The sequence below is a fragment of the Passer montanus genome, unplaced genomic scaffold (assembly GCF_014805655.1).
Source record: "Passer montanus isolate IOZ18808 unplaced genomic scaffold, ASM1480565v1 scaffold95, whole genome shotgun sequence".
NCBI classification, from domain to species: Eukaryota; Metazoa; Chordata; class Aves; order Passeriformes; family Passeridae; genus Passer; species Passer montanus.
In genome coordinates, this window is record NW_024374923.1 from 880,462 (window position 1) to 908,421 (window position 27,960).

At 38.9% G+C, this 27,960-nt stretch overlaps 1 protein-coding gene and 1 long non-coding RNA gene across 2 annotated transcripts; one reads left to right on the forward strand and one right to left on the reverse strand.

The window, feature by feature from the left end:
• Positions 1–21,218, reverse strand: USP38 (ubiquitin specific peptidase 38). Its single transcript, XM_039696060.1, has 10 exons — positions 20,462–21,218; positions 19,039–19,174; positions 14,625–14,754; positions 14,251–14,352; positions 11,042–11,200; positions 10,492–10,685; positions 9,870–9,963; positions 8,939–9,045; positions 6,506–7,853; positions 1–3,749 (listed from the first exon to the last, which is right to left on the reverse strand). Exons 1-10 carry the CDS (start codon positions 21,144–21,146, stop codon positions 3,588–3,590), a joined length of 3,117 nt encoding a protein of 1,038 aa, XP_039551994.1. The 5' UTR covers positions 21,147–21,218; the 3' UTR covers positions 1–3,587.
• Positions 21,219–27,960, forward strand: LOC120496033. Its single transcript, XR_005626202.1, has 3 exons — positions 21,219–21,592; positions 22,927–25,648; positions 27,096–27,960. It is a non-coding gene; the product is annotated as an uncharacterized LOC120496033 (long non-coding RNA).

A 27,960-nucleotide genomic window follows, 5' to 3' on the forward strand; every position in this document is an offset into this window, starting at 1 on the left:
CACAATTTAATATTCTCTTTATTTACCCTCAAATCTTTAAGCCTTAAAAACAAGACTGGCAATGAGGCAAGACAGGAAACCCAAGAAAAGAGCAAAACTCTAGGAAGAGACTGGAGAGGACCTCTGGTTTATCAGGTCTAGTTGCCTACTATTCAGACACCACTTTGCATTTCATGTCTTTCATAGCCATAGCTCGCTCTTCCTTCAAAGCAAGGCTCTGCCCAGAAGGCTGTTCCAGAATTAGGAACTTTGTTTCTAATCTAAATTTTATTTACAGAAAGTTTATACCCACTTGATTTTGTATCAACACTCTCTTCTCCCAGAGCTTTTGCCCTTTGCTTGTCACTTGTACAGAAAAAGTGTTCTGATTCAATGAACAAACTTATTGCTAGAGATTAAAAAAACTAATAAATTAAGGCTTACCCATTAAATTAAACTTCCAGAGCATAGAGAAGGTAAAATATTTAACTTTCCAAAGAAGGGAACACAGGAAAAAAAAAGAAAAAAAAAGAAAAACAGCTAGCCAGAAAGTGTGATTTGTTCAGTTATTCAAAGAAGCCTCTTCTCATCCTGGATAAATGGGCTCACAGACATTGTAATCACTTGTTACAGGGGAGACTGTTCACAGTAATCCACTGTGATGCTCCACATGAAAAAACGATAAAAAATTAACAGCACAAAAGAAAGTTAATACAACTCCAGTGACCATGAAAACAAAGACCAAATCACAGTCTGTCTTGGTAGAAGCAAATACGATTTTAAGACACACCACCCTTGAGTGGTACAACTGTGTCTCTTTCATGAAAGTAAACAACAAAAACCCCAAAGCTTCTGAAATGGTCTTATGCATTTTGTATCTTTCTATTGATTCAACTTAATAAACTTGCTAAGAATGGAGCCAAAAACGTAAATAAATCATCCAGCATTCATTCACAAGCAAAAGAAATCAAAGTACATTTTTCTTTCACGTCCAGAAGATAGTGGCATGCAACACCATTGCTGTAAACAATAAAAAAGGTGCACATTTCAAAGTGTGAAATAATTCTTCACTCCCACTAGGTTTACTGAAACCTTCCAAGTTGGGTATCTATGACTCACCAGCCTAGGACAGCTGTCAAGTCAGCAAGCAGACTTACGAAAAGGTAACCTGAATTTTAAAGTCTACTTTTAAAACCCCAAGCAAATGCATTGACAGAAGTCAACAAGGTGAAAGAAAGAAGTTATTTTCAGTTTCAGACATCCATAATTTTGCACCTAAGCAGATTCAACCTGATTTGCATTATTCTCATGTAAATTTTCCATATTTAACAACTAATTTAGAATAGGCAAAAAGGGTGTAGAAAGCCTTCTAAGATCTTATGAAATAAATATAGTTCAACAGGTATACAAAAGACATACTGCATATTACTTTTAGGTAGGCTGCATAATTTGTATTTTTACTGTAAGAACATAAAAACAAAACTGACCTTTACAAAATTATGATTTCATATAAAGTAAAACCACTTGCCCCTGCTTCTACTCACTAGTAGTTGAAAATGAACAGTAAATTGATACAGAGACAAAATATTCCCAAGATAATGCAATGAGTAGACAGCTTTTTAGTGTGTCCACAATCTGGGAGACAAAAGCCAAATTAACCTGTCTTATAAAACATTTTCAAGCCAAAGCAAACTGGCAGAGAAGCCTAAAAGAAAATAAAGAACCCTCTTGGACTCAGTTACAGAATTTCAAAGCAAAGTGAACTTTCAAAAAAAACCTCATCCAAATGCAATGAAATGAGAATGTTCCTCATGCTGGTCTCAAAACATTCCATGTTTCTGTGGCTGAGCCCCTGGTTCAGAGACCTACCACTGAGATAGCAATGAAAAGAGTAGGCCAAAGCCAAGGTATCACAAACTGTCACAAGAAAGCTTGGATTAAAAAAAAATAAAAAAATCAAAGTGAGCTGCTCTAGCTTTCTTGAGTATAACATCTGAATGTATAGTAAATCACATAGTTTTAGTGATAACAGAAAAATAGCTTGCAAGCCAAATTACCTTTCAGACTCAACTCCATATATTTAAAATCCTATGAACAAGACTTTATACTCTCAACATATCTTAGGCTTTTTTTAAAGCATTTTAAAAGAAATTTGCTTATTTTTATACAGTTATTCTAAAACTTCCGCATGCTTTTTAGGGACACACTTTGTCACCTAACAGAGTACAAAAACACAGCAAAAACAGTGCAGAATTTTGTAAAAAATATTTTAAATAAATTTACACTTCACTCTAAGATTACTCAAGAATTAATCACTGGGTTCAACAGTCTAAGTCCTTTACTTCCGTTATCCTCATTGCACATCAAAATCAAAGTTGCTATTTCTGTCAAGCCTCAAAGGAGTGGATCCTCAGCCTCTGCTTGCCTAAGAGCCATCAAACACTGCTCCTTAGGCAGAATAATTGTGGGCTTCTGCAGACAATAAAAAAAATCCTGAACTCACCAGAAAGTTCCCACTACCAGCAAAACCCAAAGGCAAAACTTCAAAAGACTCTTATAAGCAAAGATCCTCAGCAAAGACCAGTAGAGGCAGATTTTCTGTGATTTCACAAACATAGCTCCATTTTTATGACCAGCTTTTTCTCAGCAGTACAGGCCATGAACGTTACAGATCACTAGGTATGTATATTTTTTAATCGAAAAATAAAGGGCAATATTTACTGCATTTCAAACTAACAGATTTTAATTTCTGTAAACTTAGAAGCTTTCTATAAATGTCTTGATTTCTAATGCTGACAAAAAAATTGACTACTAAGACATTTTTCTCATCTTCTGCAGCCTCAGAGAGTTTAAGTTACAGTACTGCAAGGCACATACAGAATCTCTTCCTTTCCAATACTCAGCAGATATATTCCCTGAAATAATTTTAAAATCCTCAAAACAATTAGAAATGCTACTGAGTTAAGAATTTCTATTTAAAAACATCGCTCCTACACAACATGCATTTTTTGCATGACAAGGTAGCAAATACTTATAATTTTTTTCTTTTCATTTACACTGGAAATGGACTGACTAATTTTTAACCTGGAAAGTACTGTATCATGTCACATTTAAGTTATTGCCTTCATTACAAATTGCATCATCTCTGAAAATCCACATAGGTATTGTATTTGAACAAGCAGTGGGTGAGACTACAGATGCAGTTTAGCCCATCTGAAAATGGCTTTTCACATAAAGCAATACCATCAGAGTAAAAAAGTGAACTTTCTTCATTCAGTGTATGAGGACAAGAGAAACTGATGTAAGTACATTTTGTTCAGTTTAATGCAACGTTATTAGCATTTACTAAAAAAAAAATAATCTTAATTTTCTGGTTTTTGGGCAAGCATATCTTACTATGAAAGCAACTGAACTTTTAAGAGGTAGGTTTTTTCCATTATGCAATTATTTATTTCAAATAGAACATAACCAAAAAACCACTAATATTTGCTTTTGGACAAGGATCAAGTCTCAAAGCCTGGTACAACTCCGACAGAGTTCAGTATTTTATTTGTCCTCAGCAGTACTAGGCTGCCTTGGAACCAGTGTATTCCAGGTTGTCTTCATAGTCAAAAGACCAATCTACCAACAGTACTGAACCCACCCCCTCCTCCTCCACCCGCGGGCCCACAACTTCCTGGGGGATCATTGTCATCAAATCCATTGGGTCGGAAAGAGCAAGAGGCTGAGGCAGCTTGAAGTGCTTGAGTTCGAGCACTAAGCTCTTGTTCCTGAAATGAAAGAATAAAGACAATTAAAAAAAATCCCCCACAATCTCATGCCCTTGAAATAGCTTTTAAAACAGCATCACTAATTTCTAGTGAACAGCTATGCTGAACTTTCAAGTTGAACATCCACAGCCAACCTAAGATGTACAATTTCACTGACTGTCAGTAAGGGTAAGTGAAACAAAATTAAATCCATCTGAGTTCATGCTAAAATTGTATTTTATAGCAATATGGGATGTCACCAAAAAATGAGACTGCTGATGAGAAGCTAACAAAACAGATTTTGATACATGTTTCATATAAATTTTCATCCTAGCAATTTTAATATACTCTTGGTTGCAAAGTCAAAAGGTAAAACCTTTATATCAATGTTCATTACTTTAAAGACACTTCTTCATTCCACTCCACAGAGTGGAATGTTACAACTGCATAGAGTAACAACACACTCCAATAAAAGCCAAAGGATGGACAAGCTCTCTAGTTTCCATTCACTGCAGCTTTTCAGCTTTCCATTATTATTGCTACGCTAACTGTTATAATGTAGCAAGTCTCTGCAACTCTCAAGCACTTCCTAAAAATCAGAGTTACTTGCCGGAAATGTACCCGCATGAGTGGAAGGAACATGAAAGTTCTGCTGCCTGCCAGCTGCTTTTTCAGCTGAATGCTCCTGAGGCTTCTTAAGACATCTAAGAAGGGGATGAGCACACGCTTTTCCCTCATTAGACATATCATGCACTGTTTCGTCTCTGGACAACTAGTTCAATAAACCCTGCAGCAATTTTCTGTCTTTAGTATACCTTTCTCAAACTGGCCAATAACTTCAAAAATTGAGGGAGAGAAGGCAGACCTTTGCTCTGGAAGGCTAACAGGAAAAGACAGTGGACCTGGCAACAAACTGAAATTATTCCAATGCTAAGGCTCATACTGACAGCTGCCTTCCCATGACACTTCATCACCACACACCTCCCTAAAGTCAATGCGAGCAAACTTTAGAACAGGGTTTCAGTAACTACAGGGGTCACCTTCAGTTCTCCCTGACTGTATTATACTACCATGAAACCACTAAACTGAAGTTTTGTCCAAATACTTTCACAGATGCTAAAAGGAGACCTTGCAAATTTAAATTATTTTGCCCTTTTCAAAAACACAGCCTAAGTTTGAAACTAGTGTACACTACTAAGGACTGAAATGTATACTCATTTTCAAAATTAAGATATTTGGAGGACAGTGTCTACAGAGATGTGCTGGCCATACTCCTGAAGACAGTATTATGCTATCTCCAGCAATATGGGGAGTTGCAAGTGTCTGGCTAACTCTATGACACACCAAAAACTATGTATGTTTATTTGGAATAACAAGGAAATATTAAAAACTTGTAGTACCAGAAATCAACCATAGATTTTGATTTAAATACCAGACTTTGCATAAATAGCCTGTTTAGTTCAAAAAACTACACTACCAAACCGTTTACCTTATAGCATTGGCATTTTTACAAGCAACAGCCTTATTTCTAAAATCATTTAATGTTTTCAGGATGTTATATTTATCCCCACAAGTACTACATTAGGTAAGTAAAACTTGATAGTCAATCAGTTTTCTGGACTCAGATAATGCAGAGCATCCCCTCTTGCATTGATTCACAGTAAGGGTTTTAAAATTTGTTTTAAATAGAGTGCAGGTTTAGTTATTTATACTGAAAACATCTTCATTTGCCATGTGGTAAACAGATATGCACTAGCAAAAAAAAAGCAGTAAGATACAGAATTTTTTTTGAACATACCTTCTGAAAATTAAAGGCTTTCTCAGGACAGAAAAATATATTCTTAACTTAGCTGGAAAACATTAATTTAGAACTCTGAACCAACAGTGAAATATGGCATCTTAGAATAATCTAATTCAGTGAATCACAGTATTTGCAATAATTTCAGAAAAACAATAACCAAGCACTTGTAATGAGCCTCAATTAAAATGACAAAAGGTCAGGAGGCTGAGAAACTCTGAGATTAATAAAACACTACAAAAAAGTTCAATTTACCTAGTTTTTCTAATTTGAGTTAGCCTAGAGCCCTTTATAGGACAAAGGGCACACAGTGAAACATACTTTTACTCCTAGAACATCAAAAGAAAGCAGCAATGCTCCAAGAAAAACATACTGAAGTGTGGAGAACACTGGAGTTTTTTAACAGCAAACAAAAAGGCTGCCACAGAGCTAGGTGAAGTTCTCAGAACACAGGGAGTGTGCTGCTGGAAGCACTGGTCCCAGAGAGGATATGGCATAGGCAGCAAAGGGAAAATGGAATCCAGTCCCCCACATTTGGTCATTGTTTTAGTTGCTCCAGCATTTGAGTAAGCACAGTTTTTTAAGTCAAACTTTACTACAAATGAAAATGCACTAGTAAGAACACCACTTAGAAGTTTTTTAAGTAAACTTAAGCCACTCTTGTAATTTCCTAAAGGCAATGAAAAGTTTGAACTGTTTGAAGCCTCTCCCATATGGAATGATAAGTGGTTAAAAGATGCTGTACAAGCATCTTCACTCTAAGTTTAAACTGAAATGAGTTTATGCCATTTTCCTTGACATTTCCCATCTAACAGTGACAAACTTACTACAAAACCTGTCCAGTAACACCAAGATGAAGCCAGACTGGTGATTTGTAAGGTTAATATAGCAGAACACTTAAAAGCTACCTTGTTCTTTCCTTTCGACCGCCTCTTGTGAGGCTTAAGGAGACACCCTTTACACAAAATTTCCATCTTACCTGCAAGTACAGTTTGTTATCTTTTGTAATTGCATCCATGAGGTCTTTTTGTAGAGGAGGGTCTCCATTTACCCAGAGGCCATTTGCTGGATTGGTGTTGAAGCCACAGGTGCTGTTCTGTTTTTTGTAAAACAGAACATAAGCAGTGTCCTTTGGAAATCTACTGGTGATTTTCTGGACTGACTGAAATGAGGTAAATGTCACTCTGCTGTCATTGAACAGAAACCATTCTCTTGGCATCTCAGCGTCCAGCTCATTTTCTACAACAGTACAAGGACTCTCCTCTGTAAACAACTTATCCTGAGGAGAAACTAAAGAAAGAGCTGTAGACTGGTGGCAGAGCCCTGAAGGCCCTGACCCAGTAACATTTCTAGCATATGAATAATAATGTCCACTTTCAGAGGATACACCAGAATGCACCACCACAGAGCTCAACACATAGGGCACCAATTGTGGGCAGATCACTTCATCAGCACCAGAGGGCTTCAGTTTTTTAGCAAGGTTTTCTCCAGTATCAGAAATCTCCACACCAACAGACCAGCCTCCCGAAACGACGGCTAAAGGGGATGTTGCTCTTTTCACTGGCAGTTCCAATACAAGTGGTAGAGAAACATTGTCCAAGATTTTGCGCCTTATGTGACACTTTGGATCATATGAAAATCTCAAAAGAGTGAGAATGAGGTATTCAGGTTCCTCAATGATTTGCATAGTTTTTTCAGCATTCTGTAGAGAGGCACACTTTTCGCAATAATATTTGTTGTCTCCACTAAGGATCTCAGGTGCCAGAAAATAATTGAGTAAGTCTGTAACTGACAGGGTATTTTTACCTACTAGACTCTGAGACATATCCCCATTATTTTCAACTTTGAGTTCAGAAATTGTGGTATTCTCAGAGCTTGGCTCACTAGAAACATCTTCTATGGTTCCTTCATTCATTATTGTGTCACATCCATGATTTACTTCCAAATTACTGAGAGGTGTTTCTGCAACAGGACTGGTTGCTGAAGTATTACTTTGCACCATGTAGTCATCTTTCACTTCAGAATGTTCTATGCATTTTGGGTCAACATTCTCCAAGGAAGTTGGGGGACAGAAAGCCAAAGAGAGATCTGTAAAAGCTTCTTCCTTTTGAGACATACTTTTGCAGTTCAAACAGCATATGTTAGTCTTCAATTTTCCTCCAAACATCTTCTCTATCAGCGTTCTTTCTTCACTTTCCATACAAGATGCTTCAGTAAATCCTTGTGTTTTATGGGCAGTTTCTTGTGCCTGGGACTTGTCAGTCATAATACTTGCAGAACTCTTGGCTGAAGACAATGCTTTCAAAGTTCTCTCTTCTTCATGCAACCTGAAGACAAAGAAAAATAAATCCAACTGTGCTATTTTCCAAATATTGCCACACTATTTCAGATTTTTTTTCCAGCTAAAAAATACAGATGGTTAAGTTATTGAAGTGTCTTACAGTAAAAAAATCTGTTTGTTATTTTTTATAAAAGGAAGCTGAAGCAGAGTTCTGCAAATGAGTACGAGTGGCACAAATGCATTTGTGGTGGATATCATTACATAGAACACAAGGGCTATATTGAAAGAACTAGCAAATATTAAAGAAACCTAACAATGTTTTTATTATTTACCATTACATTGTGTAAATAAATCAGCCCTTGAGTTGACTGGGCCTGTATGACAGACTTTGTAAGAGAAAAAGTAACTATTTGTCTACAGCCAAACTATTTCCAAATAAAATGTCAGAATTCTGCAGCCAGGAAAGTTCTGCAGCAAGAAAATCCAAATGAAAAAAGGAACCCAAAACATGGGGGGCCAAAAAAGAGAGAACACTATTTCACTATTGAGATAAATTTCTCCAGAAGCGGAATGTGTCTTAAAGTAATATTGCTTAAGCCCCATTTAGCAAGCCAAAAATAAAGAGGGTTATTTATTTAATTATTTTAAATAATAAAATAAATTTAAATAAAATATTATTTATTTAGTTATTTAATTTCGTTATTACTGATTTATCTCTGACACAGTTAATTTGCTTGCTTAATTAACTGGTTATAAAGACATGTACATCTCTTTGTGACTTATGCACCCAGTATGAAATACAGCTGTCTACCAACATGAAATTCCAGAAGCACAACTAAACTGCTTTCACCAACTACATTAATTTAACAAGAGGACCACAACTTGAACATAACACCCATGTTTAGATTTATCAAAATGGCACATTGTTACCACCCTAACCTGTTCTCAATTATGCGGATTCAAGGTGGCATCCAGACTTTACTAGAGACTAAACCAGAGAAAGACAGGAATGAGGTTGAAAATTCCTGATCCCCACTCATGCAATGGAATTGTTACACAACTGCTCCTAAGAGTTCAACATTAAGTGGTAAGGCTGTAGATTCGTACCCATTAATGGCACCATAACCATACCTGTCTAGCAGGAATCTGAGATATTCCGAACAATCCTGCTGGGATCGAGGAGTGAACCATGGCGGTCTGGAAGCTTCAAAGAAAATTGTAGGAGCATATGCCTCCCTCTGTTCAAGTGAGAGAACAGGCAAGGTAACACAGGAACAACTTAGAAAGTTGGTTATATAATTTTGATATTAGCTGAACTATGGACTACATTATCGCAGAGTAGCTGAATGAAACACAAGGTACACAAACATTTAAACAGCTTAATCATACAAAGGGAGAGCCATTAATTTTGTAGCAAATCACCTCTAGTACAAAGATAAAAATAGCTTATTCTGCTGGCAAATATTAATGTTTAGTGAGTACAAGCCAGGTATTATAGCAGCTACCATTCTTGCTGGTGAATTAAAAAACCTGTTTGCTTTCTTCAGAACACCAGCACTTCATAAGTACCCACTTATTTTGAAGCTGATCCAGCCTCATTCTCTTCAGAAGTTTATTGCTATTATTCAAAGAAGTGTCTTGTGCCTTTCCACAATTAGCAAAATGTTTTGAACAGCTAATGATGTTCACATTAGAATTTGAACTACAATAAAATTTAGTGTAAATATCAATGAAGAAGGTCACAGTTTACTCTAGAAGGACAGATAAAATCAGCTTGTATATCAACTCAGGTCTTATTTGGATTTTTTCATTCTCGTTTCTCAAAGAAAACCTATCACTACCTATTAATAGAGACAACAAAATACCAACATATTCCACCTAGAGAAACATGTATTTCTTAAGTACATCCACACCATCTGAGCATTTGAAGGCAGACTGATTCCCATACAAAACTATGTTTACATTTGAAATATTCAGGACTCCTCCCATGGCATCATGCTTGTTTCTCAATTTTGGTATATGGATCTAAGCTTGAAGAAAAGCAGATGAAAAACCAACATACCTGGGTATGGGCCAAAAATGCAAAAAGATGCTGTAATTTTCTCATTAGGGAATTACAGCCATTTAGATTCAGAGATAAAACATGTCTTCTGAAACTGAAATGAAAGGGAGAGACATCAGTTTCCTTGCTAGACTTCTAACAATGCAGTTATCATTCCAGCTCAGATAATTACTTCAAATTGAAAGCAAAACACAACACTTCCCTTTAATACTGGTATGCAGATATAAAATTACTGTATGGTAAGAATTAACACTGCAAAATACCTAAGTCTTTAAAATTTAAATGTGTAGGAATGGGATACAGATAGATTTTTAATTCCCTTCCAGATTATAACAAAAGCATCACCAAAATTTTTTACAATACAGTAGTGAGTGAGCAAGGACAGTGAGGGAAAAAGGACTTGTCTTTTGACACTAGGCAGAAGGATCAGGATTTTTAGTGGCTAAAATTGCAGTTTCCAGAGCTGAACTTGAACAAAGCAATCAATAACTGAGTGCAAAATAAACCCGCTCAGCTCTAGCAAGGTGAGAGACCCCAGGACATGTTACTATTGTGTGAAAATCAAGAATGCAGTAACTACAAGAATTATTTGCCATGAAACAAGCTGTTAAGAAGCACTTACTCTGTAGCCATAAAAAGTGCCTGAATAACACTGTTCATGTAGCAAGTATTTCCTAGATTTATTAGGCCTGTCTTCCCAGTTTCAGATTTTCCAGAAGGTCTAGATAAACAAGATGGCAAAGAACTGGATTGAGAAGTCCAGGCACTCTGATTGAGGATCAACTTAATCTTCTCTTCAGTGGGTTTGGGCATATCCTGCAAGAGAAACAATTAACATGCTTAATAGGTTTCTTTATTTGTTTCTCCAATGGGTCTTGCCATTCAGCAGTATTCTATCTTCCCCTGCTCCCCAGCTCTCCTTCAAGTTCTTGCTGCTGTCCCTAAGAGCCTAGGAGATACAAGACCCCCCACCCATGTTCCCTTCCCTCCCTGCAACCTTCTTCTTCAAAGTTTTACATTTATTTTATATTTCAAACACAGGATTGACATGAGATTATGTGGTTAGCTCTTTTCTCCATGTGGAAGCTCTAAAGAATTTGGATCTGTGGAACTACAGCTTCACATCTGGGAGAACAAAAAAACATTCCATGTTCTTAACATTCCTGATGTACCTTAATAGCTTCCAGAATGGGTTCATAGAGCTCAGGAAAACCTGAATAATGATACATCATACAGTGTATCAACTCAGTCAACTGCATCAAAAAGGCTGTGCTGGAAGGCAAGCCATCTCTTTTGAAGGAGTGAACCAAACCGACCACATGTGGGACAATCTGAATGAGAAAAAGAAACAAAAAAAGGTGTTAACTGCATTTTTTCATTGTTTTTTTTCTTCTACAAAATACTTCATTAAACTTCCTTGGTTTATACATGCCAAATGACATGGGATCTTTTGTTATTAAATATGAAGTGGTTGAGAAACAATAACTTGAAAAACAAACATTATTCTTTACACACGACAATTTTCAAGCAGCACAATTAATTATTCAATGCTCTCTTTAGCTCACATAGCAAGTTTTAACAGGAACATTATGAACTTAAAAGGTGCATGCTAAGGTTTTAAACAGTCAAGTGTCCAAAAGTACTCATCTTATTAAGGATATTAACTGCAAACATTTTGCTTTTGTGCCACTAAGATGGGACTTAGGTGGGGACAGTGTGTCAGATTGAATGTCTCCATTCTAATATTAGCTTTGCTTCCAAGTAATCTGCTGTCATCCTCTGGTTTGGGTTGTGTGCCCAAGGACATCTAAGCTTTTGTACAACAGTTACTCTGTGAAAATGCTGTTCTGTTTTCCTAACACTTTGTGCTGTCACAGCTGGGACACTGCAATAGCCTGGATGTGCTGAGTGCCTAAAACCAACTATATGCCATAAACTTTCCATTTCTCAGGGTTATTTCCTACTTAAATGTGTAAAATTTACTAACGTGTAAAAGATACTAACAGTTTACTATCTTGTTCTGATTTCACAGACATGTTTTTTAAAACAAACCTCTAAATTTTCCTTTAACAGAATCTATGCTTGGACTTACGAGCCAATGAATACATTCGTGTTATTCCTACAAGAAGGAAACTGGTCCATAGCTCCACCTAGTGAGGCAGCTCAGCTCCATAAACCACAACCATGTCATTTACTACAAGCTGAAAGTTTACCACAGCTACAGTAATCTATCTGAGACTTAGTTCAGATTCAGGAATACTTTAAATTTGGTCAGATTAGAATCAGAAATGTTTACTTCATCTCCTTCCTCTTCTTCAGCACAGCTGTCTACTTTTAAATGTGGGAGACATTGGCCTTAAGACATCAAGTAGAAGTTTACATCAAAGCAATTTACAAAGAGCAGGGACTTCTCATTGTGAACCAAAGTATTTCAGACTCCTTTGCCAGTTTCCAAGTGATTAAGATCGATTAACTGTTAAAAAACTTGATAGAATAATTTCTCGTCATTAATTACTACCAAACAATTTGTAAGCTAAAGGCATAAAATACAGAAGAGGAATCATAAGAATATAGGAATCTGAGGAAGGTATACCAATTACAAGAACTCATATAGTTCAAAACACCAAAGTAAAAAGGGCTAGGTGCAAAATACAGATTTGTCACTTTTTCATATATTGGTTATTCTCTGGGTATAAAAAATATTTTTACATCTTTGATAAATCTTGCTCTTTAGGTAAGCAAGATACCCACTGTTTAAAAATAAAAACACAAAGATGAAGTGTTCACTGTATCACAAGTCAATACTGAAAGCTTTTGCAATGAAAAAATTCCATCTTCCACTTTATAAATGTGGGTACACAGCAATGAGAAAGCAACTACTGAGCTCCAAGAAGGAGCTTTGTATCAAGTAGATCTGAGATATGGTAATTCTGAACAAAGCACATGGGAAGAACAGAAAAAGGATAGGTTTTCAATTCTATCAAAGAGTCAAATTCTGCAGGCTGGATAATACTGAAAGTTACACCTTGAATACACACAAAATTCTCTTCTGGCTTGAGGTTGCATTAAACTTTTATATATCAGTAGATGTTTGATGATCATAAGTTCTACATCATAAGTACAAGACTGCTTCTGCTACAAAAATATCAAACTAATTTATGCTAATGGTGCTCAAGTGCAAGGAGAGGGAATGTAATTTCAGATGCATTATCAAGTAAATTCATTTCTATTTATCAAATGTGCATTTGACACTTTCATAATCAGAGCATTTGTTATTAAAAAAGTAAACAAGCACTTAAAGTGAAGGAAGATATTACAGAATATTAAATGGTAGTAGCACAAGAAAATGATAGTGAAGAAAATTGTTTAAAATGGAGGAAAAATGGTCAAGAAATCTTACAGGGAGGTATTTATGCAGTACAATATGCAGCCTCCAATAGAAATTTTCTTTGGTAAATCAAATTCCTCTTTCTAGAACAGGCTATCTTACATTTTTCTGATGTTTTGTCTCTCTCAGGAAAAAAGAAGCAAGACAGAAAAATATATGAAATATTTATGTTTTGAACATATTCAAAGCTTTTAATTGTAACTGAAATTTCTATCCTAAGACAAGATCAGGGCAGTGGAGAAACTTCAGAGATCTCTTGTTAAACACCAGTGTAATGGACATAAGGCAATTACTCTGACATTAAACAAAGGGCTTGATATCCCTTCAGAGCCTTAGGAACAGCTTAGAAACAATGTGCCAGGCTGCTACTATTAAATCTCAGATACTTCTCCTAAACTTTAAGCTGAACACCAAGTGTGGGAACACCTTGTTAATACCTTGCTGTATTAACACAGTCACTGTCACGCCCTCCTATCTATGGCCTTCACTAATGGATTGCATTTTGAAAAGGGGTCATTAAAAATGGTGACCTTTAATTTGCTCATAAACATTGACACAGACAGCACAGCTTTCTGGAAGTTAAGTACTTCTTGGTCTCATGAGCCTGTTCAGGCTGACCAGGTTACATATAGAACAGATTATCCCTGTTACCTGTTTTCCCCAAACAGCTGTCCTCAAAAACCTACTTGCAGCCCGACTTTATCAGCTGATTTCACATACACAAAATGGATTTCCAGAAGCACACAGTCAAAATGTGGTGCCCAGATACTCCTGCCAGAAATAGGTACATTCAAGGAAGGACAATGCTTTTTTCCAGTTATATATGAAGTGGTTGAATTTGGAAGTTAAAAAGCCTCCCTGTAACCACAGGAACCTGAGTCCAGGACCTTCCAACAGACAAAATCCAAGCACATCAATTCTGATGCTCTTTACACCCATTTCAGAAATCACACAGTGAGTGACATTTCAAAGCACTGAAAAACAGTAACTCACCAAATGAAAAGCTTCTGGAGAATGCTGGAAACTAAGTAACATGTGGGAGAGGACAGCAAGGGCACCAGGCCTCACTAGAGGAAACCAAAGTCGATTAAAGACCTAAAAAAACCCACATTTATTTCAGTGAATCTGCAAAGTAAAATTTCAGTAAACACAAAAACAAATCTTCAAACACACATGAAATAGAAAAAAATCATTACCTGCTTTACATTTACATATATATTTTACATATATCATACATATACATTTACATCATATTTGCAGAGGAAGAAGATACTGTATGTTACAAAAAAAAGGATGCTACACAATTGCATAGCTGGTAGCAATTCCTTTCCCTGTCCCTCAGTTTTGAATACTTTTTTCCAACATACCAATTCGATCTTAAGTAGAGTGACATCAATGAGGATGGTAAATTTCTGGACTGCAGCCAAGCCTTTCAGCAGTGCAATCACCCATGTTTCCACGTGCTGAGCCAGAGGCCAGGACAGCCAGTCAATCATTCTGCAAGGCAACAGGAGAACAAAAAAATATAAGAAAACCAATATGCCACTAACTTTAATCTCCACAAAAAAGATACTCTATATTAGCTTGCAACATACTTATGCAATAAGACTCACAATAAGTAACGTAGGAATGTTGGGCAAGTGGTAAATTAATTTTAATTCTATCTCAAGTCATTTAACTCTGAAATTAATAATGATTTATTTAATACATTTGAAATAAATATGCATCCCCAAAAATACCTTATCATAAAAAAGTCAATATTTTGTATTGCTTCTTTTTTGTCTAGAAAATGCACTCTGATGTTATAGACATTGAGCTAACATATGGCAAAAACTTACAGCTGAAAAAGTGCCTGTACCTGGTAACGTCCCCTCTAACACCTTTTACTCCAAAGCAGACCAAAACTGACCACTAAGTAAGATTCTACAACTTACAGCCACACTCCTGGAAGCCAACCCAAACACTCTAAATTAATGGTAAAATCTAGTAATTTTAAATACATTGAGCAGTCTGGGGTCTGCATACATCTCAAAAGGGAGCATTTTGCTTGAGCTAAGAAAAAAGTGAAGGAACCTCCTGTGCCTAGAACATACAGTGAAATATCAGGAGCAGGAAACAGAGGTATTTTAAATTAATAGTCAGTTTATACTGATCCTTAAGGCAGACAAGCAGATGTGTTGAAACAATTCTAAGACAGACAATATTGCAAGGGAGTGCCAGCTAAAACATGAAATCTAGGCTTTGTTCTTCTGAGATTTTACTTGGCAATAGTTTGAATTTTCTTTCACCATCCATAAGATTCCTTTCTTCAAACAAGATGAGGCAGCACTAATTAGGTGGAAGAAAAAACCTTCTACCATGAGTGGACAGATATTGAGACAAGTTATAATGTATATATCTTAGAATCTGCACATATAAAGTTCAGAGGTTTCTCTAAAAGAAGGGATATTTAGAACTCTCTTTTTAACAAACAAGCACAAATCTTACCAAGTTTCTTCCCTATTACCATAAAAAAAAAGGGAAAAAAAACCTGGCAACATCCTAATCAGTGCTCTGAATTTACACAAAGCTCTCATTTCCTCAAGGTGTTGAATTCAAACATGTTTATCCTGAGCAACCTTTCCATATATCCTCTAAAATAGAGAATCAAAAACACAGGCCCAAACTGTTTTTGTTTGCTAAGAAATAACCTTAACCTAAAAAAAGGCCCCATAACTCATAAACCAATCATCTTCAAATCTTCCCCTCCTTGATTGTAGGCCTGATATTTTTCAGCAGAAACATCTGCACAGCTAATTTAAACCTAATGACAATATTTTCTTATCTGTTTAGACAAGTATCCTGTAGAGCCCTACATCAGAACCACTATTCTAAAACATCTGACTGTTAATCTGAGAGTTAATGATTTTGAGAGCAGAAACAAAAGCCAGAAGAAGAGACAGAAGTGAACTTGCAGACCTGCTTGAGACTGTCCCAAAAAGCACCACATCTTAGATCTCGTAGGTGAAGATCAGGTACTTTGGTTGCATTTACTTGGCTTCTGCTCTGTTTCAATCAATGAGAGCATTTTTAAGCAGACACTAGTATGGGCCATGATGATCATGAATATAAACAGAGGATGCTTTTTTGGGTTTGACTAGATTAAGAGAAGCTTAAAAGCCTCAAGAGGACCCTGTGCTTCATACCACCCTAAAATCAGCAGGTCTTTTACCCACATATGTGCCTAGTAAGGACAGCATTTTTGATATCTTTGAATAGAAAAAAAAATTATTTGTGCAACCTCAGACAAACTTCCTTCACAAAATATCTTCTTTACCACACCAAAGAATCTGGCAGCTCAGTCGTGAGTCCCTCAGATTAGGAAAAAAAACCCCAAAATAGCAACAGAAGATCCTCAGACTACCTGTTACCCCCAATAACTTACAAATCTTTTACAGAATTTTACATTTTTTCCCAACAGGACAGATCACCTGGCTACATCTGGAGTTCTTATTAGCAAAATTTTCAATTTCTCTCAGCAAAGATACTTGGGTTGAAGTGCAAAGAAGCATTATACTTGTCAGGATGCAGAGTACAGCCAGTTCATTTCCTCCCAGAGTTATGAATTAGACTTTTAAAGTACCCATATATCCTCAATGAGATTCAACAATTTTCTGCTTTTCCTTCCTGATGCTTCAGGTAAGGTTTCATGAGACAGCTGCATCAATCAGAAACAGCTCAAGCCAAATTCTAACATGATCTTGTGTCTAATGTACCACCCACTCTGAACAAACTAAATTTATGAGTTTGTTAAATACAAATTATTTACTATTCTGTGCTGAACTTTAGAAAAGACTGCAGTGCCACAGATGTTACACTTGGGAAGTGAGCAACAAGGTCTCTAATCTACAGTCACCAAAAGCTCTGCTAACTCTCATCAGACCTTGTTGTGCCTGGAGTTCTGCATCTCCTGGGAATGCTGCAAGCCTGATGACTGCACAGTCATTTGGTGCTTCAGACATTCCAGCTGCATTAACCTCTTAACAATTGGTTCACTAAGCCAGAAGAGAGTAATAACTGCAAAGGGTTGCCAGAGGTAGAAAAAGAAACGGGATGCAGTGGTGACATGAGGTTCCATGGAACCAAAAAGGTTCCATGGAACAAAACTAGAGGCTCTTAAGAGAGCGTATTACCTCAAAGAATGAACAAAGCAAGTAAGATTATCCTTCCATTTCAAAAACAAGAGAAAAACTCACCCATTACATGGCTGGTACCAAAAAAAAAAAGCACTTATTTGATAATAACAGCTCCTACTGTAACCAAAGCTCAGTACTGCATTACTTCCCTAACCAGAGGGACACAGTGAAGCTGTTCTCAAGCTCCAGTTATATGATTACAGTGTCTTGATGCAGCAATGCAACATAAATGTCATAACTACACTAACTTGAAAATTAATCACCAGCACATTACTGGCAAATTATCAGCATGACCAAATCCTTAATTTCCCAGCTCTGACCTTTAGACCCGGAACACAGTTTTGATGAAATCTCTTCAGTCAAGGAGATTCTCTTAAAGTCCCTAAACAATATGTTTACCCCAAATTGTATTACTAATGCTGCTTCTTTTAATTATGTTTTTGACTGAAATACAGTTTCTCGACTTACTGTAAACACAAGGAATGTTTTCAGTGTGAGAAAGCCCACCAAGATATTCAAGTGCTACACTACATGAATGCTTAAGTATTACAGTACACTCAAATGGATGTACTTAAAAGTAATAATATTGCATACACTGAACTCTGAGTTTAAGGCTTCTTAAATATTATTATTTAAACAATACAAATTTGTAATACTTCCCTTCTTAACTGCATAACCCATTTTCCTACCCTTTAGTGCTCAGTAACAGCTTTTTAAATTTGGTTTAATTGGATTAAAAAAAACAAAACTTCAAGGTCTTCATCCTTCTATCACTGTCATCTTTCTGCATCACTATTATTTGCATATCTGAAGATACTAATCATGATTGCAATCTGAATCCCAGTCTGTTTACACTGCTACTCACCTACACCACATTTACTCAAGGTAAGATTATTGACAAACATAATATGCGACTGCTTTTACATCATTTCTATTTCTGTATCATTCAAAGAACATCCAAAAACCTATAAGGGCTTGAGTGAAAAGGGTAACAGAGGCTATTCTCTGTGAATCCTTCTAAAGCATCATTAAGATATCCAAGTAGGAAAAACCCCTCAAAACTAAGCAGTAAAATTCATTTTGAACTGGCTCCACTCTTCAGAGCAGGACATGATGGTTAATACCATCACATGAGAATGCTACCTTGCTTCTTGAAAAAGCAGAAAGGTTCATCTTCTGAAAACAAGGCCTTATTTCTTAGCTTGACTGTAAACCCTATGAAGTTTCCTACTTACACCATCTTCCATAAGGCAGAAGACCTCAGTTAAGATGCCATCTAAGAGGAACACAGGTGTTTCCTCTCAGTTACTATTTAGCCCTCTTCATCCACCCTGGCAGGGTTGGAGAATGAAGCCACAATAGCAATGAAGGCAGCAACCTTAAACTGAAACCATGCCAGTAATATCCACAGCATCAGATAGATAAATAGATAGATCTCCTTAAATTTTAATGTGCCAAAAAGCATGACTTGGAATACCATTTTAAAAGTTCCTCTTCTTCATGCTTTTGTTTGTTTGGTTTTTTTTAATGGAACTTCAGTAACAGCTTCAAGAAAGGCAAGATTAAGAAAGAGTCTTTTCTCTCCCTTCACAATTAAATACGTTACCTGCACAGAGCTTGAGTCATACTTGTATCTTTCACATTAGGATCTGTAGTAAGGCTCCTGATGAGTACTGTAATCATCTGCAATGGTATGTGCTGCACAAGACTTGCCAGTGCAACAGAAGGCTCGAATGAAGTGTCTGTAACAATTGAATATTACAATGTAAGGAAGTAAAAAGAAAACCTCACAGAAAAAAAGTAAGCTTCTTGTTCTACCCTACAGCCTCATCATAGTTTAAAAGTGACAATAAATCTATCCTATATCTTGCATTCTATTATCACAAACCAACCCAAAATTAGAACACATCAGTGAATTAAGGACAATGAACAGCAGCGAATTACGAACTCCATTAGTTCATTTCATAGCCATGCCACAAAGTGACAATCTGCCAACTACTTCCTCCTCCACTCTAACAGAATTGAGAAGTAGGTGTTGTATTTTTCTAAAAAGAAGTACCATAAATTGTTTATTATACTTCATATTAAGCCTAGGAATTTAGTGCAGCAGGTATTCCCCACATCCTATCTCAACAATTCTCTGCTAACCATATCACTTATGGCAAAATGCAATGTCAAATTTCCCAGGTGCCTCAACAGCAAAGGCACTTTGCAATGGGAACTGTTATAGTACTTCACTGATTTCAGAAGTCAGAAAGGACCTATTTACAATCACATTTCCATTACTCAGGCACTGGATGCTTCCTAAAATTTTATACATATTACTTATACATATTTATAAATCCTGATTTGTTAAACAGTTCCAAGGAGCAAGAAGGAGCAGTTTTTCATTGAATCACATAACTGTGTTGGAAGGGACCTCTGGAGACCACGAAGCCCAACCCCTCTGCCAAGGCAGGCTCACCTGGAGCAGGTAACACAAGAACACACCCAAGTGGGGTCTCCCTCTCTCCAGAAAGGGAGCCTCCACGACCTCCATGCGCAGCCTGTTCCAGTGCTCCACCACCCTCAATCTAAACAAGTTCTTCATGTTAAGGTGAAACTCATGGTTTAAGTTTACGGCCTTTGCCCATTGTCATGTTGCTGGGCACCACCAAAGAGTCTGACACCAATTTCTTGGCAAGAGCCTTTGAGATATTTATATGAGTTTTGCTATTGATATTTTAAATCTTCCTTAATAGGGCACCCAAAACCTCATTCCGGTATATGATTTAAAGCACTGCATGACACAACACAATCCTGCTCTGCAGCAAAATAAATCAGTATTCCCCCTCTAGCTTTTGGGGGGTGGGCAGGAAATAAAAAATAAAAAAGGATTTGCTTTCTCGACAGTCAGAAGTTGCATTTTAGTATCTGGGTGATAAAGCAGTGGTTACCAGGTGATGCCTGCAGAGCGCCCACCGCCCGCACTAAAGCTTTTCCCGTTTGAATAACCTACGCCCCCGTTACTCCGCGCCGCTCCCGCTCACCCGCGGCGGAGATGACAGCGAACAGCTCCTGAAGCGAGGGCAGCAGCGTGTCGGGCTCGGCCTTCCAGACGCTCCGGAGCAGCGCGCTGACCTGCGTTACCTGCGACACGTAGAGGCGCAGCTCGGCCTCGCGGGTGCCCTGGCTCTGGAAGTGGGCGATACTGCGCACCAGCTGCTGGCAGAAGGCGAGCGAGAGCTTCCTGCCGCGGGGCAGGCACTGCGGGAAGTCGCCCAGCAGCTGGCAGAGGCGGGCGCAGAGCGGCGGCGCCGGCCGCTCGCACACCAGCCGCAGCGCCTCCACCTGCAGCAGCTCGAAGAGCTCCAGCACCGACGGGCAGCTCATGATGAGCCGCAGCCCCGCCTGGATGTAGTCGAGGATGGCGGGGTCGCGGTTGCTCAGCTCGCCGTAGCCTCGCTGCAGGAGGCCGAGGACGAGCCCGCGGTTGAAGAACGCCTCGAACTCGGCGCGGTGGAAGCGGCCGTAGGCGTCCAGCACCTGCCGCCCCACCTGCCGCTGGAAGGGGTCGGGGCCCTGCAGCACCAGCCGGGTGCCCAGCGCGAACATGGCGCGGCACTGCGCCTGGCTCAGCGGCGTCTCGGCCGACTCCACCACGCGCCGCACGATCACCCGCTTCAGCGGCAGCGGGTGCGAGGAGCTCACCAGCCCCTCCAGGATCTTGTCCATGGCTCCGGGCGCATCGGCCGAGCGGCGGCGGCGGCGGGCCAGACCAGGCCTCGCAGGGGGCCGCCGCGAGCCGACCCGGAAGCGGAGCCCCGCGAGCGGGAAGCCGGTCCGGCGGGGGCGAAGGAGCATCGCGCAGGCGCCGGCTCTGCCGCGGCACGCCCCGCCCCCCGCGCTGCCCGCGGCCAATGGCGAGCGAGGGCGGGGCTGGCCTGGCCGTGAGGGGACGGCAGGAATGGCGCGGCGGGAAGGGCTGGAATGACTGCGTGGCAGGGGTTGGGGTACCGGGAGCGGCTCCGAGAGGCCGGGGAATTTAGAGTCGGCGCGGGTGGGTCCCCTGTCCCCCGCTCCCCCGCGTACATGACGTCCCGCCTGCTCCGTCCTCTGTCACGGAGGCGCTCTGGCGCATGAGGCGATGGCCGCCCTGCCTCGGCCTGCGTGTACAGTCCGTAAGCTCCTCCTGGGATGTGTGTTTATTGCTTCAGTTACCGCTCATCCTTGCTGTAGTTATTGCTCGTGTTTAGATGCTCGGTGCGGGTGTGCTGGTGACCAGCGGCACTTCTTCAGAGAAGCCTTTGCTCTTTGGCAGCGCTCTAACCGAGTAGCAGTTCGTGCCGACACACGTGCTTGCTGTTCCCATCCTTATTTAAGGATCCTTCATTTCTGACCCGGTTTACCTCCAGTTTCCAACAATCAAATCTTGTTACTTTGCATTTTTATACCACAATACATTTTGAGAATAAGTGAAAAAGAACAAGTTCTGCAAATTACACAGACTGAATATTATCATACACTCATGGAATAAGGGAACGCTTTGGCTTGGAAGGGATCTCAAAGGTTACCTAGTTCCAGTCCCTCCTACCATGGGCAGGGATGGCACTCAGTACATCACCTTTCTCAGAGCTCCATCCACTTCTGTTAGCTCTTTGTGAGCTAGGTAACAAGAAAGGTCACAAATTGAATTAAGACCATCATTGCCAGTAAAATAACTGGAGGCCAAACTCCACTTGCTCAAATGAAATCCTTTAGGCTAGCTCGCTGTGGCATAAGCTGGGCAAAGCCTTCTTGATTTGCTGTTTCTCAATAAATCTTCATGCTATGTGGTTGAGCAATACCTGCAATTCAGCATCAGGAGAGTGTGGGAAATGAGCCTAATTAATCCCTGCTAGTATTTAAAGTGGAACAGGTGCAGAATCTGAGCTGGAGCTTAGGCTGACAACAGATACCATTGATTTTAGAGTAAGAAAAAGACCCACAAACTCTCCAGGGAGAGCTGTGAGATACTACAGCTGTCAAACAACAAAACACAAAACTGAGAAGTTCAGAGATGGCCTGAAAATTGAGTGCCCTGTTGATAAAATATTTCAATTGCTCAGTTAAACAGCTTAGATGACCTGGACTTTGCTCCTCACAGATGTAAAGTCTGGTTCTAGAAACCACTGTGCAATTTACCAAGTTATTACAGTCCAGTATAAAGTGTGTTGGTCAAGGGCTTTTTTACAAGAACTTTTCAAAGGCCAGATGCTGTTACTACCAACATCTTAACTATCTAAATTGTGTTTGTACAGTGTTCTGTATGGGAATGATATCTAAATTAACTATTTTTTTTCAGAAGGACTTTGTTGTAAGCATAGATAAAAAATTAACCTTGAAGAAGGTGCTGGATTCTGTGGCTTGTATACCTGTGGAACTTAATGCTTTGCCTTCTGTGATCCTGACTAGGAGTGGTTTAATTTTCTTATGTTTACTAGTGTGAACTTTTTTTATTTATTTTTTTTCCTAGCACTGTGGATGGTGAGTTCTGAAGCCAGAAGAGGAGAAGAGTCCCCTCAAGATCCAAAACAGAGCTCTGAAAGAAAGAAGCACTAAAATCAAGTTGCCAGGGACACATGCATGGAAAGGGATGAAGTGAGACCTTATCTCAGCAGAGAATCATGGAGAATGGAAGGAGAAAGGAAGTTTGGAAGTATGTGAAGCTGCAAAGGTGCTCAGGTTTATTGTTGTGAAAGAGAATAAAGGGGAAGAAAGGGAGAAAGGCAGGTGGTATGGCAGGCTTGTGGGACATAGGATGGAGTAGGAAAAGCAGAGAGATAATGAGTGAAGCAGTTGCCACAAATAGGGAAGAAAATGTGGAAGAGCTAGAACAGTCATTTGAAAAGCTGGAGACTTATGGATGATTTTCAGGAGCACGGAGATATGGGGAATGCTGAAAGCATGAGCAGCTGCAGATTAGCAGGATCAGGGTTCCTGTGAGCCAGGAAATCAGAGGTCCCAACAGGTGTTTAGTGCTTTGCCCTTTGTTTACATAGCAGTGTGGGTGGGAGGGGAGGCAGTGCCCACTGCTTGGGATAGGAGAGCAGTTTTCCTGGCAGCCTGGAACTGCTCTGTCCAGCAGCTCAGCCACAGAACAGTCACTGTGTAGATAAAGCAGGTTCTTCCCAAAAGGCCCAGGAAGGTGTGAAAATCTACAGCCCCCATAAAAATTAAAATTGATAGGTGGAGGTGAGTAGTTGGAAGGAGGGCAAGGTAATTCTAGCAGAGAAGCTTGAAAATAGTGATCATATTTGCAGACAGATGACCAAGCATGCATAGTCCTTATTTAATTGTTGTATTTCAAGCAATAGAGCCAGCAATGAAAAACAAACTGTTATGATGTTTGGTTGAGTCACGTAATTGCCTGTGACCTCAGAGCTAAGACTAACCTGAACTGTGGGGATGATTCTAATGACAACCTTACTATTAGATATGCAATTACCAATCTATAATTACAAGCTAAATTGTAGAACACTGGCTGTTCCTCTGTTTACAGTGAAACCTGACTCTTCTATATAAGAACATTACTAAATGTGACAAAATTAAAAATAAATTCATTATTCAGTGAACAAAATATATATTTAAATACTTTCTTTGAAAAAGTAAGTAAAACACCCAGTCATGTTTCATGAAAAGTAATGATTATTGTTAAATACTAATTACCCTTACTGTGAAAAACTACAAATAGCAGCAGAAGGTTAACCATGGTGGCATCTCTGTCATAACTTGACAATATTAAAGACAGGAATGCAAAAAGGAAACTTTTTACTAATAATCCTGGATTAAAGATATTCTGTCAGCCTTATGCATGAGATGTATCCTTTCTAGCAGAACATTTCATAGATAAGGGGGCCATCCTAAAGGCTTGTGAGGCTTTGGATGCAGCAGCTGCCCATTCCTTATGGTGCTCACGTGAAGCAGTTTGACATGCTGGACCTCCTGCTGCTGTACAGAGGCATGTCCAGTGAGGTCAGACTTCCTGAGAGGCAGGATCCCAGCCTCTGCAAGAGGTTCAGGGCCTCTGACAGAGAGCATCACGTGGCTTGGCTGTGTGCTTGCATGATTGCCAAATGTGGTGTAAGACAGGCAACAGGAGACTAGGGGAGATGAGGAGCAGGCTTCTCTTTTCAGTCACAGCTTGCTCTTCGAAGTGTCACAGTGACATGAAACTGCACCATGAGTGAGGAGCTCCTGAGCACTGCTTGTGGCCTCCATATCTACTCCAGTAATTCTGCCAGCAGCTGAATTAACTGCTCAGGGTTGGTATCTGTCAGGTACAAAGAGTGGTAGCTAGGTGCTTGAGAGCACTGCAAGGTTCAATTAATAATGTTTGCTAACTATTAATTAAGTGTTTTAAGTTCTAAAGTGTTGATGAGAAATGCCTGAACGTTGAATCATCGTGTTCTAGTTGTCCCAAAGGTTCATTCAGCTGATAAACAACAGGGCCAGAGGTTTATTTATCCAAAAATCAAGACAGCACAGCATGTGGCCCCAGTGTCTTACGGAAACCTGTTATCATGATGCAATTATTTATTTTTGAGGAGAGAATCTTTGATTTGTTTTGCCAGAGCTGTTTTGCCTCCTGCAGATACAATCTGTCATGATTCAGTTTTGCATCTATAATATAAATATATTTGCCATGTCAAGGAGCAACATCTGACTGAATGTGGCTTTATTTCTACTTCTGTATTAGTTTTTCTCAGTTGTAAAAGAGAAATGTCACAGGGCTTGCATTTGGTATTCAAGACCTGTGCAGTAATTGCCTTGAAAGCAGGGAGAATCCATAGCTTCAGACAAGGAACTGACTATTAACAGCCGAGATTAAAGGCTGCAGTCCAGCAATGGTGGGAGATCTGGGTAGCTCTTTAACACTCATGTGACAATAATCTGCCACAGTATTAGGCTGAGGCATGAAAAAAGTTTGAGGAGACTCAGGCCTTAAACATACGCAGCGTGGATTGAGGGGCCAGAAAGGTGATGTTTTAAAAGGCAAGCATATCCATGTGAGATAAACTAATAGACAATACCTGCCCCTGCAAATTTACTGGAATAAGAAGCATCCCTGTGATTCAGCATGGCTCAGATATATCTTGGCTGAAAAACTGTATTTCAGCTCAGGCTTCTGTGCCAGATACATCCGCCTTCTTCACTAAGTACTCTGTCTCAGTAAGGAGTTCAGCTGGTCCACTGTGGTGAGTTTATTTTGTATTTCTGCTTTTTATTGAAAAGGATGACTGGCAAAGCTTTACACAACAACTTTCTCTCAAATCTCCCTTACATGAATAAACAATACTGCTTGTTACCAAATATACTTTTCTCACTGATGTCTATCTCAATGCACACCCTAGAGGAAATGAATGTACTAGCCATGGTGAAACAATGGTGGTTAGATTGATATTTGGACAGCTGGAAACTCAGCTGTGCATTAGACTCTCCTTGTTCTTCACTTTGTGAGATTTAGAATTAGATCAGTGAAGTCTCACAGTGGTCAGGAAGGTTTAAGGTCCCTAGACATTCACAGCTATACCCCAGAGGCAATCTATATGCCAGCATTGTGTGTCATCAGTATGAATGATACACAAATTCCAAGTCCTGACAATGTAAAAAGTGAACTTTTGGTGGCTCCATATCTCCTTTCTCTCGCATTGCAGAAAATGTTCATTATAAACATCCCAGATTTTAAAGTTGATATAAACTCCATTATGTTTGGGATGTGTGAACCTAGATGTTTAAATTTAGAGAATCAGACTAAGTTGTGCCAAAACCCTTTGAATTTGTGAAATCCTTTATTTATTTTACTTGTGCAAATGCTTACTTTGCATGCATAAATTTGCAATACAAATACGACTTGAGTGTGTTCATATGAAAATGTGGCATCATGTAGGAATTTATGTGCAATGATCATACTATTTTCAGGGAAAAATTTGTAATGGTGATCATCTCTTTCAAGTACAAACTGCTCTTAAACCCAGGAAAGTGGGCCTCTATGAAGAGCTTCATTTGATAAATGATACATTTGATAAAATTCAGATATGTGCTGAGGAAATGACCTGTTTATAGAAATAGAGTTATACATCAACCCAGCTATCTGGCAGAAAATAATAAAAGTTGATTGCCCGTGAGGTCATCTGTGACTCAGAAATTAGACAGAATATGGACTGTGGAAATCAGCTGTGAGGCTATGGCAGAGAACAATGCCCCACAGCTGATTGAACTTGATTGAATCCTCCCCAAAAGATGTGTCAAATATCACACCTTTCTCACGAAAGAAGAGACTCAGTAGGTGAAGAAAGTATGAAGCATTCTACTTCCTTGCCTAGCATGCACAACTGACTTAACAGGTTTTTCATGATGGGATAGTTCTAAAATTTTTATGAAATGTTTGGTAGTTGCACAGACATCCAACCACATACATATTGTAATTTGTGAAAATGTGGCAGCATGCGTCACAGTAGCAGGAAAAGTAGCAGGTTTAGCTTAAGTTAGACTGCTGTTGCTTTTATCAGTTTTTAATGAGACACTTGGCAGAACCAATACTGAAATCCTTATAGCTGTTGGCTGACACACACAATGTCTACTGCTTAATGAAGGAGTAAATTGTATCATAAATCTCCTATTTTTATTGCTGTTTCTTTGTAGGAGGAGTGAAAATCACCTTTCAAACGTGGACATTTCTGCTGTTTCCTTCTTCATGTATTATCAATGTGTATTGTAAAGGATACCATAAAAGGATGTAATTTGTCCAAGACCAAGTATCAAAGATGCTATCACATCTTCTGGTTATATATTTTATATTTTTATTTTATAAAAAATTTATATTTAAAATATAATATTTTAATTTTTAAAAATGTTTTATGGATGAAATTTTGTGGAATGATTGAGGACTAAATGCATATTATCATTAAAAACAAGTCCAAAAATACATGGGCAAATCCAGAAAAAAATCCCAAAAAACAGAAAGTAAAGTTTCATAGAATAAAATGTTTTATTCCTGAGAGATTTGCCCATGGCTTGATTTGTGTGTATTTTAAAAGATTTACCTTATTGGAGTCCATCAATTTTCCAGTATTGCAATATCTATGCAGCCTGTGACGATCTATGTGTACCTTTGCTAGTTGTTACCTTACATTTCTAGCACTTCTCTCACTAATCCAGCACTTTTGCATGTATGGAGCCCTTTGCCCTGAGCTAATGACACAAAATGTTTCAGTATATGTCTGATAATGTGGCACAAAAGAAATCTCATTATTTTCAGTGGGGCTTTTGTAAGGCTAACTGGTGATCATTGCCTGGGCCGTTGCTGTTCTACTGATGTGTGCAGACTCCTCCAAAGTGGAGTAATACACACAGAGTCTGTGTTTAGTCTTACTTCCATAGTGCTGTTACTACCCTGGTCAGGCTTCATCCGTTTCACGGGCTGTACAACTTCATTTGTTTTGCCAAAGATTCAGCACTAGTTTTCCTACCTTCTGGGAATTTTGTTCCAGGTAATAAACATGATTTT

Coding starts and splice junctions, on each gene's coding strand:
- USP38 (XM_039696060.1), bottom strand. CDS start 21,146: ATGGACAAGATCCTGGAGGGGCTGGTGAGCTCCTCGCACCCGCTGCCG. Junction 14,755..19,038: donor ATGACTCAAGCTCTGTGCAG/GTAACGTATTTA, acceptor GTTGCCTTGCAG/AATGATTGACTGGCTGTCCT. Junction 14,353..14,624: donor CTCTACTTAAGATCGAATTG/GTATGTTGGAAA, acceptor GGGTTTTTTTAG/GTCTTTAATCGACTTTGGTT.